This window comes from Belonocnema kinseyi, chromosome 10 (assembly GCF_010883055.1).
Source record: "Belonocnema kinseyi isolate 2016_QV_RU_SX_M_011 chromosome 10, B_treatae_v1, whole genome shotgun sequence".
NCBI classification, from domain to species: domain Eukaryota; kingdom Metazoa; phylum Arthropoda; class Insecta; order Hymenoptera; family Cynipidae; genus Belonocnema; species Belonocnema kinseyi.
Genome location: NC_046666.1, coordinates 80,257,651 through 80,269,965, shown reverse-complemented (window position 1 = coordinate 80,269,965; position 12,315 = coordinate 80,257,651). Strand labels below are relative to the sequence as shown.

Genomic DNA, 12,315 nt, shown 5'->3' with positions numbered 1-12,315 from the left:
CTGAAAAATCTCTATCCCATCTACACACTACTCCTTTCCCCTGCCGAGTGAGTCACGCCTACCCCGAAAGGGAAATGGCTTAATGGTGTAATAATAATAATATAATGTACGTAAGACTCCCTCCCTCAACCCAAAGACTTTATTTAATTTGTGCATGGCCTTTTATTGTAATTTAAAAAACGTTGAAAATTTCAACAATTTTAAATTTGTAAAATTCTTCATATTTAGGTCACTGTGAAGTAAAAGTTTAAAATATAAATATTTAAAAATTGAAGTACTTAAAATGGAATCATTTAAAAATTAGAAGGGTCCAATTCGGAATATTTTAGATTGTAAAATTGTTCACGCTTTGGTCCTATAAATGTACACATTCATAATTGAAAGCCATAATTGTAGCACGTTCCCAATTTTTAAGCATAAAAAGAAATTCAGACAGGATATTTTCTATATCGACAATTTAAAAATGTTGAACTCTTCAAATTTAAACAGTTTTATTTCAAACTCCAAAAAAGTGTAAAATGAACATTTTAAAATGCAAACATTTTAAATATTTTTTAATCTGGTATAGTTTTTTATATTGGAAAAAGTTAAAGATGACAATTGATCTATTTGAAATTATGAAAGCGCCCAAACAAAACATCTGGTATTTTAAACTAATTAAATAACAAATTAAGAATTTCCTTAGTTGAACAATTTTGCAAGTACACTTTCAAATCATCTGATTGCTGTTGAAATAATTTTAAACATATACAGTAAAAAAAGATATACAGAAGATTAAAATACGAAATTAAAAATTTAGGTTTGTAAAAGGCAGAAAAAAAGTAACAGGTGGTTGACGAGATTTTGTTCCCTACAACCCGATTTTGTCCCTTATTACGTCGGCAGTCGCGACGTGTGCGTAGGTACTCATTAGGCACGAGCTAATTGGCAGGGTCAAAGTGTGGGAGGGGAACTACCGTGGACAGAAAATTAAGAAGATTAAGTTTGAAAAAAAATGAAGGAAATCCCGCTTGAGTCTCAAGTAATACCAAACCGGATGTAGCACGTGAGAATCCAATTCTGGGGAAAAATTACTCAAAAAGGTATTTTCAAGTATTCATTTAATCATAAATGGACAATTTTATCTAATATTGTTTTTTTATCATGTAGGCAAAATTAAGAATTCATTCATGTAATTAACAAATATAAAGAAATAAATGACTAGGATGTGAGTTTTATTACAAATCCGACAATAAGTGAAGAGTAGCACGGCAGAACCCACATTTTGTCGAAAATTAGAGCCCAAAGAAATGTATTATTTGTACCGGGATAAAAGTTACGTGTTTTCCGTAGACTTTGAGATTTAAAAAAAAAATGAGGTCAAACGCATTTTCGTCCATAAAAAAACAACGTGCAGGGGGCGAACTTGGCATTTGAGAGATTATATTGATGAGATGATTTGAAATGATAATATTGTCGCCCAAATAAATGTCCTCCAAATTCTTTTCAAATGCGATTAACATGAAAGAAATTGTGAAAAAAAAACTTTTAATTTACTTAATTTTTTCATTTTTCTTTCAAGTCAATCTTTAAAATAGATGATTTTAAATCTGTATATTTTTCTAGTTAAATTAAACGGGTACTAAAAATTGAATGGAATTTCTTGAGAAAAGTTTCTAAAAATAAGTTTGAGGTTTTAATATTTAAAAAGTATACTTTTCAAATTTTTTGCGGAAATATGAGACATTCTGATTAGAGTAGCATCGGAATTAAATATCAGTTTGATATTCATATAGTTGATGGGTGGACTATACTATGGCCGCTAGTGATTGAAGTAAACATTACCTCTCGTATTTTCACGTTTATTATGTAAAACGCGTGTAAAAAGTATGAAGAAAGGCCCAAAAACGTGTTAAAAATGCTTAGAATTTCATAATCGACATTTGCAAAGTATGGCAGTGCGAATGTGCCAATAGTCGACATCTGGATAGTCACCAATTTTTACTTTGTTAGCCAATGAAGCCACAGAATTTCACTATTCTGATTGGTTCAGTATTTTGCAGGGTGTGAAGTTACAATGTCACGAAGTACAGTGAAACTCCGATACTGTTCCGATTTTGGGGCCTACTTTGGTGGGGAATTACCCAGATTGAGGGCCGTTTCGTAGAAAACGCTTTTGTATGTTTGCGCCTGAGTGACCGCTGCTCACCCCGCTCATCACCTTTTACTCCTACTTTCTGCACGGCGTCAATTCTTGAAAGAACTCCATGGTCCCCATATCTAGGGTTCACTGTAGTTTGAATAGGATTTACGATTCATTTAATCAAATTTTTCGATGTACTAAAATTTTTAGAATTTTATATTCCTTTCGCCTACATTCAGAAAATTATAATCTACAATTAAAAGTTGCAGTTTTTAATTAAGCTGAAAATTAGATTTAATAGAACATTTTTGTCTCTACTGAAAATCGACTAAATGTTGTTGATTCGTTTTGCTAAGCAACCCTTCAATTTTAATAAATTAATTGGTATAATTATTAATAAATACTACATCTTAATTGTGATACTATAATTATTATTGAGCACACCTAGTTTTAACTATTTTTCTCTGCAATATACTCCCCCCCCCTCGTTTCTTTTGGGGAGAACTTCCGAGGCTTTTATGCCTACAATGCAAAAAATTGTAGGGCGCCCTTTAAAATACGAAGCGTCTAGGGACATCGAAAACATTTGGTCCGCACTCAACGAATTTTGTGAACTAGAGGTGGACATTAAAATAACTCAGTTTTTCCCTGTTTGAGTCTAGTATACTTCAAATTTTAACCTGGAAACATCTCTTTCTGGCCGTTTTTCTAAATTAGTAGAAGTGTTGAACTGTTTCAAAGTTACTTAAGAAGGGTAATCAAAATCTTGATTTCAGAAATTGATCGTTTTCCGATAATTTTGACGAATTTGTTCTACATAACGAATTTCAACAAAAAGTTTGGCGACTATTTAGATTTTTCAAGAATATTTTAATGTTTGTACATTATTACATGAAAATATACACACAATAAGGGGCCATTCACAAAATACGTGATACATTTTTCAGGAACTTCTGACCCCCCCCCCCCCCCCCCCCCCCCCCCCCCCCCCCCGGGCGTGATACTTTCTCCATTGGTCTTAACATGGAGAATGATACTTCGGCAGACTCCTACCCTCCCCTAAACGTATCACGTATATTGTGAATGACCCCTAAGTAAAAGCACATTAAATTATCCGTAAAAGTGAAAAACGATGTACTAGCTGCAATAGTTCCCGGTGACCCGGACATGAATAATAATTCCTTTGTACACGTAACCCGTATGGAAATAATTCATGGCGCTATACTGTTCCAGGCTAGACCGCCACGAGTCTATACTGGCACTACCTCGAGAAACTATGCTGGGGCAGTGCGCAATAGTAACGCTCCAATCGACTAGCCGCTAGTCTAGTAGATCTAGATGCGACCTAGGTTGCACGTTTAATACTAATTTTTATAATTAAATCATTCCTGACATAAAGGCACTATGAGCTACATTGAGAATATTAACAAATTCCAGATTTTTGTAAGAAAAATGGAATATAGCTCGCATGTGCTTTTTTGGCAGAATGTTTTCAAATATTATTGATAAAAAATAAAATGTTAATTGTAAATGTTTTGAAACCAAGAACCAACCTCAACATTGAATTCTCATTTTACTCCATAAATACTAGAATCACATATTTTTTAAATCATTAGGGCCTATTCCTGCATTGATTCCAATTTTTATTTGGAGTGGAAAGATTGTTTAATTTCAATAGCTTTTATGTGAGACGCTTTTTTCAAATGCTGGGGTTATAATAATAAAAAAACACCTTATACAAAAACTATTGGAATTAGCCAATGTTCTACTCCGAATAAAGATTTAATTGAAAAGAGGACTAAGCCCTTATTATCTAGAAAATATGTAATTCTGTTATTTATGGAGTAAAATGAGAAAATCCAGTTTTGAGGTTGGGTCTTGATTCCAACGCCCTTACGTCGAAAAAGAAGCTGGAAATCTTCAAACCTCGTGGTCGCGACACGAAACTCATTCATACTGAATGGCGGGATGGCGAACATCTGATTCTTGCAATCCGGTTCCGGTTATTGTTGCCAACTTTTTTGGTAGCAGTTTTGTAATTGCATTGCATGGTGGAAGTTGAGTGCTGTTGCTAGCACTGCATAATATTTTAGGTTAGGAAATATGTCACTCTAATGTACATGAGTACTGGATACATGTCATACCAAAAGGAAAATTACTTTCCTAGAAACCCTAACGATAAAATGTCTTTATTCAGCAATCATCTTTTATATTAGCTTTGTCTTTCATTCAATAGTTTATCAATAAACAATGTATAGTGCGTCAGATCAATCGATACTTAGTGATAAATTAAATTAACAAATCTGCACTATGAGACAGCACTGACAACACAGGCAACTTTATTTCTTCTATTTCCTTTGATTTGAGCAATCTAATAAATATAATTTTTTATCATTTATTAATTAGTTTTTAAATGACGTCTTCTTTTTCAAAGTCCAAATAGAAGTACTTTCTAGAGCCAAGCTAGATTTTAGACGGGATTTTTATATTAATGTGATGTCCAATTCTGGCTAGCGACATTAGTGGGTCTACATAGAACTGCGTGATGGATTTTTCTATCTAGTAGGTACAGATAGCGCCAAAAGAGCGCCAATCTAATTCGGCGTGAACAGACAGCCACAAATAATCCAGTACTGGCGATAGAATAATTCCAGTCTGCCAGGAATTATTTCCACACGGGAATGTATACCTTTCTTATTTTTTAACATAATGTTTCGCGTAATCATCTTATAAATACAATTTGTTTGATAAATAATTCTTTCAATTCTCTAGGTGATACAAATTTCAAGTTTTATATTAAAAAGGCATAGCACTAAGAGTAATTTTTCACATGGAGTGCACAGGAAACGAGATATTATCAAAAAATATATAATCATTGTTTTAAGCCTTACAAAGAATTTTATCTACTTTTGCTTATTATGGGCACATTTCCGTGTAATAATAAACCGAAAATTAAATGTTTAAGAAAATCTGAAATATTTACCATATGTTCGCTTAAAATTCGCTGCTTTTTTGCTTTTAGATTTCTAGTGCACTTTATGTATTTTCTTTCCAGTTATAGAACGATTTTTGACCAAATAGTTCGGAAACAAGTAATTTCTGAAAAAATGCTTTTTTCTCCCTTTATATCTTTAAGACAGTTACACCTCTCGAATGATTTTTAACCGTTTTCACTTTTTCTGGGGAACCTAATTAAAGAATGAAGTCAAATAAAACTGTAAGAAAGAACTATTTTGAGACTAAGATTTAAAACAAATACTCATAAAGTGAAAAATTGAGTTATTTTAAAAAGAAACTAACTTTTTTTTAACTTTTAGGCATAAAATAAACCGGAATGGGCAAGTATATTTCGGTGGAAATTGCTTAATCTTATTCCTGTTATTTAAATATTTGAGCAAATTGATGATGAAATATTATTTTAGAAATTCTAAGTTTTAGGAAGTGAAAAGAATCTTAAATAAGGAGGTACACAGTCCCAAAAGGCATTGTTGATTAATGAATTAAATAACCTTTTTTCCGCAAAACTAAATTTAATCGGGATTATGTAAGGCGCAAGTAATATAATTTGCAATGCTATAATAGAAAGTGCTCGGACATTACAAATTAAAATTTCACGCTGTAGCGTCGAATGATTTTATAATCTGTTGTAAGAAGGATGCTAAGGTGCAAAAAAGTTGTAAAAATGGATTACCGACTTAGCAAGGAAAATCAATTATCGAAAATGTTATTGATTCGTATGGTACGTAAAGAATTCTTGAATTGTGAAAAAATGGTTGAAATCGTATATTTGGATTTAGGATTATATAACTTATTTCTTTACAGGATTTATTTTAGTTATACATGGAGAAAAAGATATCGCACAATGATATCGCAAAACCTCTGTATTGAAATAAAGCGCAATATGATTACGTACAAGCAGGTTCCGAAGCTTTTTAAGATATTATAATGCACTAAAATCGCTTGGCCTTTACTAGAACCCTCGTATATATAATATAATATAACATAATATAATAATAATATAATGTAAAATCTTTCAATGTACGATATCACGATTTTACGCTATTATAATGTGATAATTACGATATATAGCGCGGGGATTACGGTATATATTGCAATTCTTGCGATATCGTTTTCTCCGTGTAATTACAGAAATTATAACAATTTTTATTTGTATACAATAAATTACCTGCAGTAATAATAATACTTAATAAGAAATCCAAATGAAGTTTCCTAATATACGTTACAAGTTTAAAGAATAAAAAATCGGTATAATCGTGTAAAATTCCTTGAAGTCAATTTCAGCTAAAAGATAGGGCTGAATTCCAGATACAAAGTTAAAATTTCAGTAATCACAGGGATAGTTCGATCTCGAATTCGAGTTCACACAATGTATTAGAATCAGTTGCTCTTCTATTGCAGAAGCAGCAACACGAATGGTGCTTTCATTTTATTCTCATTGTGGCCATTGAGATGAAAAGAAGCTCTGTTTATTAAACGTTACAGAATATATGAAATTCCTTTTTAAAAATTTTTGTTAATAAGTTTTAATCTACCAAGTAAAGTTCTTCGGGGAAAATCTTAAAAGAAATTTTTTTTAATGCTGTCAAAAGAAATAGATTATTAGAATTTTAAATTGATATCAGTTTCTTGACATGAGTGTTATCTCTATTACAGTTTTATGAAATAATTCAATTTAGAAATATTTAGAATTTGGAAGACATTAGAAAGGTTGCATAAGAAGACATGTTAGGTCCAAAGAAGACGGCCAATTGATTTTTTTTGTATTTAAACAAACTTTTTTATTTTTGTAATTAACTAAGAAATTAGCTATATTAAATAAATTTTTAATCAATGTAACTTAAAAAAGTAGTAAAAATAAAAACAGTTGTTCCAACTATTTATCTTAGTTTCTTAAGGCTCTAAAATCCATTTTTAGTTAAACTAATTATAAAAAAATTATAGGAAATTACAAAACGTTTTTTTCTTCTATTCTTCTGTTTCTTCTCTTCAGGGGCAACAAACTTTGGCTTCTTACTCAAGTTTGCCTCAAAATGCATCACAGGTGAGGCTTTACTATAAAAAGTTCTTGACCATTAAGAATGGTCGTTATTATAACGAAATGTGCAAAACAAATCATTACTGAAATGAACGAAAAGTACATACGACCCGATGAACTATGAAAAAAGACTGGAATTACGGAATTCTATGATCAATATCAAGACATATCTCCGCATGACTTTTTTTGTAGCAAAGTTGAATTAATTAGGAATATATTTCTAGTCATCATATACTTTCTTAAGTTATTTTAAAGTTAATAAGTTGAAAAAATAATATTTGTTTACATTTAATGGAAAAAATGAGCTTATGTTAATAAAAATAAATTTTATTATATTTTCGCATATATATTAATGAGAATGTAGAACTTATAAAAGCACATTGAACAATTTAACCAAAAAACCGTTTTCTTATGACAATAATAATTTTATACATGGTCACAATTCACTTTTGCGCCTAAGGTAAAAGTATAGCTATTTTAATATAAAAAGTTTGCCCGTACATTCTCATCGCGCGCGGCTCGCAACTTTGGACGCGCCTACGGGGCGCACCTGGTCGGTCTCGCACTTCGCGCTCGATAATATGTTTATCGCGCACTACGCGCTCGATCAGTGTGAATCCCCCAAATTTTTCTATAGGACTTTTAAGATTAAAGGTTAAATCATTGATATATGAAATTTTGCGATTGTTAATTCTCTTTTGTTAAAGCTCCTTCGGCCTTATAGAACACATTCTCATCACTTGTCGCCTGCGATAAAATGGGCAAAAGCAAATTTTCAAAAATAATTTAAAAAAAAAATGGTTTTATTAAATATTTTCTTGTACCTTGTGTGTTTTTGTCCAAAAATTTCATTCGTTTATTTGTCATGTCATTTTTCACTATTATAATAAAAACTACGCGTCTCATCAAAAAATGATTAATAACAAATTAGTAGTTGCTTTTTAGGTGAACAACTTTCGTCGATTTATTTTTTCCATAGCTTATGTCGCTTGTCCAAAAGCATGATTTTTAAAAAATGTTTATTCTTTTTTTATGAATAAAACAAAAACTGCGCGCCAAATAAAAAAGTAATTGACAAAGAAAAAGTAGGACTTTTTGGGTTGCATATATTTTATCTACTCATATTTTTTCTTAAATTGCATCCTTTGACCGCGAAATCGAATTTTGAATTATTTTTTGTGCAATTTAAATTTAAATTTTCGATTTTTTAAGAAAATTTGAAACTCAGTTTTGATAATCTTGTAGGGCTAATAAAAATCAACGTTTTTCCTTTGTTTCATATCGTGCGTTGTTGACTTAAGCCTTAAAATGTTCATTTTCGTGTGATTTTCTGGATTTTTAAAATGCTATAACTCTGACAACTCTCTTTTCATCGAAAAAGTTCGTGAGGATTAATTTGTTAAATTTCCAGATACTCCGAATAGCCGCAAATAGAATTTTTAAATCATGAAAAAATATGGTCTCAAAAATTTTCAAAGGGCTCCAGCTTTTTGAATTTATATCCAAAATAGCTGGATAACGAACTCGTTTTTTCTTTTTACACTCTTGAAAAGTGTACCAAAGCACAAATCAATCCGAGCAGTCTTTCAAAATTTATCTGATATACAGACAATAATAACGACAACAATAGACATGCAGCGACAACGATTAATAATTATTATTGTTAATTTGCTCACTTATTTTGTTTATAACAATTAAGTTGATTTTTATGCAAATTACTTGTATTTCTGAATGCCCCTACCCGTGCAGAAATTTCCCAACTTATTCCCGAGTTCCGATCTGTGCCCGATCGGATTTTCCACATGTGGCCTCAAAGGGACAGATGGTGAAGCTCGCGTCAGATTCACGTCGGATCGGGTTAAGTTAGACAAGATTATGTTAAGTTTTCTGTTAATGTCGTGACATTATTTTGCTTTCATCGAACTTAAAATGCTAAAAGCAAAAAGTAGATTGCGATTTCGGAATCACAGAATTTTTGGTGAGATTTCTTATATCCACGATGAAGTCAAAGGTAAGCTTTAATTCGCTAGAATCAACGTCATAATTTATTTTCAGCTTCTGAAGATTTCCAGCAATGTATTCGAGAAAGCGATGTCATTTTGAGCGTATTCACTATTAATGTAAATAAAAAAAAATTTCCCAGCTTTTTAGGATTTTATATTTTGTTGCTGATATTGTGAAAATAGAGATTACTCTATACCAAATGAATGAATTTCGGGATTAGTAACATTATAGAATAAATGCTTTTTATATTTTCACGAACATAACCTCACTTTTCAAATCTCACTCACTGCGTCCCATCTGCATTAGCCAAACAAAAATAATTCCAAAAGAATATTAAGAAGATTAAAAAATATTTATAATTAAAATTAATTTGTGTGTGTATGTGTAATAGCTCTAAATTTCAAAATTGTTTGTCAAAGAATAATTATTTTTTTCGGAATGCAAACTCTTATCAATGAATTCAAGCAATACTAACAGGTAATTTATTGTCGAAAATTGAAAATGAGATGTAATGTATAACTATATATAATTTAGAACATTGAAAAATTGAAGTTTTGTAAAATACAAAGTTGAAAAAATATGAATATAAAAACTTTTGAAATTTTACTATGTATAGAAATAAAAAATTAAAGAGGTCATATCTGGGCCCTGTCTGGTAGGGGGTTTCATTTACGGCCTGGCGCTAGACAGATTACCCTATCGGGCCCACATTTTTCCCGATCGGGGCTCAACCGGCGCCCCAACAAAACTTCTGCACGGGTACATGTATTAAAAAGATTTTCTGATATTTGGCAGTCCCTCTAATTTTCACTGACGAGAAAAATAAAGAAAATGGCAAAATGGCCCATTTTGTCACACTTTGCGTTAAATAAATAAAGGTAAACACAGCTAAATAAAAAATCGCCTTCCACAGGTTTTTTAGAAATGCAATTTTTTTGAATATATAAAATGTTTCAATCAGATGAGAAATAAAGACTCTGTAGACTTTTTCATCTTTAATTCACACGACTTAAAATGTCAAAATATTCCAAATTTCTGACTAGAAATATGTAGTTTTTAATACTGGATTTTTTACTTAGTCTAAGTTTTTGTCCGGCGTTTCGGAAATTGGATTGTTTAGTTTCTTCGTACAAAAATAAAATGAAATCTAAGAATCATTTAGTGGTTATATTAAAATTGGTTTCAAAATGAAAATAATGTTTATAATTTCATGTTTTAATGATTATTATCATTATTTCCATCCTAATTCTGTGAGTAGTATAACGAATTTTGTCTTATAAAAATGATTCAAAGTTCATTACATTCCGAAAATTAGCTCTTATGACCCTAATATTTTTCAAAGCTCAAAATTACAAGCAATTTACGGTCTTAACAAAAAAATAATGCTGCATACTCTAACATAGTTAGAAATACATAAATGTCCGTAATACTAACCCTAGCTACTTAACCGGTTACTCTTATATGAAAAAATTTGTAAAAATAGACACTGCCTTTATAGTAAGCTATATTCGAGGGGTAGAGGTAGAATTCGGATACAGAAAAAATTTCTGTTCGCAGAAAAATGCCTCTAAGTTTTTACCAAAAATAACTACCAAACTGGTTTTTTCTTTTAATTCGTAAAAAAACCCTTCTCAACGTTTCCACACAAATTTGGGTTTCACTTTTAAAGAACATTACTGAAATAATAAGCCTTGTATCCGTTAAGATGCTTTTCAATATTTTTTCTACGTCCGACGTTCTGCATTCTTTTGTAATATTACGCATATTCATATCTTTACGTTACTTCTTTTATTGTTATATATTTCCTTACTTCCTTTGTTCATAATATCTACTTAGACAAGAATCCTGGAAAAATTACCATTTTTCAAGAGAACCAAGAAGAGTAAGCAAAAACAAATATTGTTCAATCGGTACCAACCAGTTCTGACAAGTTCACCAGGATGTTCGGCTTGAGCCTCGCCGACGAGCCTTTCGGTCCACCAGAGGTCCCCGACGGCGGCACCCTCGCTCATCTCGCCACCTCCACCCCCACCGACCCCGTCTTCTTGGTACCTCGAGTTCAATCCCTGAAGAGGCGCCAAGGATGATCCAACTGGTCCGGCGCCCTCGTGGGTGCCAAGGGAACCGTAATTCTCCCCACAGGTCACGGATCCCACTGGGAGATGCATTCCATCGGCGATTAAGCGCCCCTCCGATTCGCTCAAATCTTCCACGTATGACGTCGTGATTTCTTAAAACCTGACACCAACACGAGCCCTCCCTACCTAGGTTATAATTCGATTTAATTGTACTTCCTCTTAATTTTAGTTAAAGTTAAATATCACACCTTCACTCTCTTCACTTCAAACACTATTCTTCACTCGATCACTTCCCTAACACTAGAAGACTTCCTCATCCTAAATCCTGGAACCAAGTTCGCCAAAAGATCTGATCTTCCGCATCATGAAAAAATCAATCTAATTACGTGAAGGACATTCCCAAGATACGTCAGAATAGAATTTCATTCTGTTTCATAACTGACTGATAAACAACCCAGATTTTTTCTAACTTTTATCACTTGTTCTTACACACTTCTTATCTATTAGAAACTTCACTCACAGCACGACTATCGAGTTCCACTTTTAAGTTATCACAGTCTTTATTTTCGCCATCACCCACGCACTTAATGAAATCGTTTTGTTTTATTGAAATAACATCCCACGTCGGGAGCAATACAAACTAGGTCTTTAAATTAAACAAATTTATTATTATCACTGTTTTCCAGTTTCCCGCCTTTTATCGAATCTTAGTTGACATACATGATCGAGTCAAGTTTTTGAGCTTTGAAAAGTTGTGAATCAACTGAATATTAAAGACGGATTGGATTTGCCGAATGCGTCACGATCGGGTTTCTCTTTCATTTAATTTTTCCGTTTTGATCGCGATCGGCGACCAATGATGATCGAACCGTACGGACATCAGTCGCGGACGACGGCTCGCGACGTTATGCGTGGAGTTGTGGCTTGGCGTCCGCGTGTTCCGCGGAAGCCCTCCGGGACGGCCCAGGCTTTGAGTGTCCTCCTCCCCCTCACTCCAAAACCCAACGTCATGGTCGCTTCACGCGTTTCGTACTTTTTATTCCCCCACCCCATGC

General features: G+C 32.6%; 1 protein-coding gene across 1 annotated transcript in view; it reads right to left on the bottom strand.

Moving 5' to 3' along the window:
• LOC117181724 (protein lozenge-like) overlaps positions 1 to 12,130 on the bottom strand; it is a 94,948-nt gene extending 82,818 nt beyond the window's left edge. The window contains exon 1 of the mRNA XM_033374671.1: positions 11,101 to 12,130. Coding sequence (XP_033230562.1) covers positions 11,101 to 11,350 — 250 coding nt within the window. The 5' untranslated portion in view covers positions 11,351 to 12,130. The remainder of the gene's footprint in view (positions 1 to 11,100) is intronic.
• Positions 12,131 to 12,315: the final 185 nt, after the last annotated feature.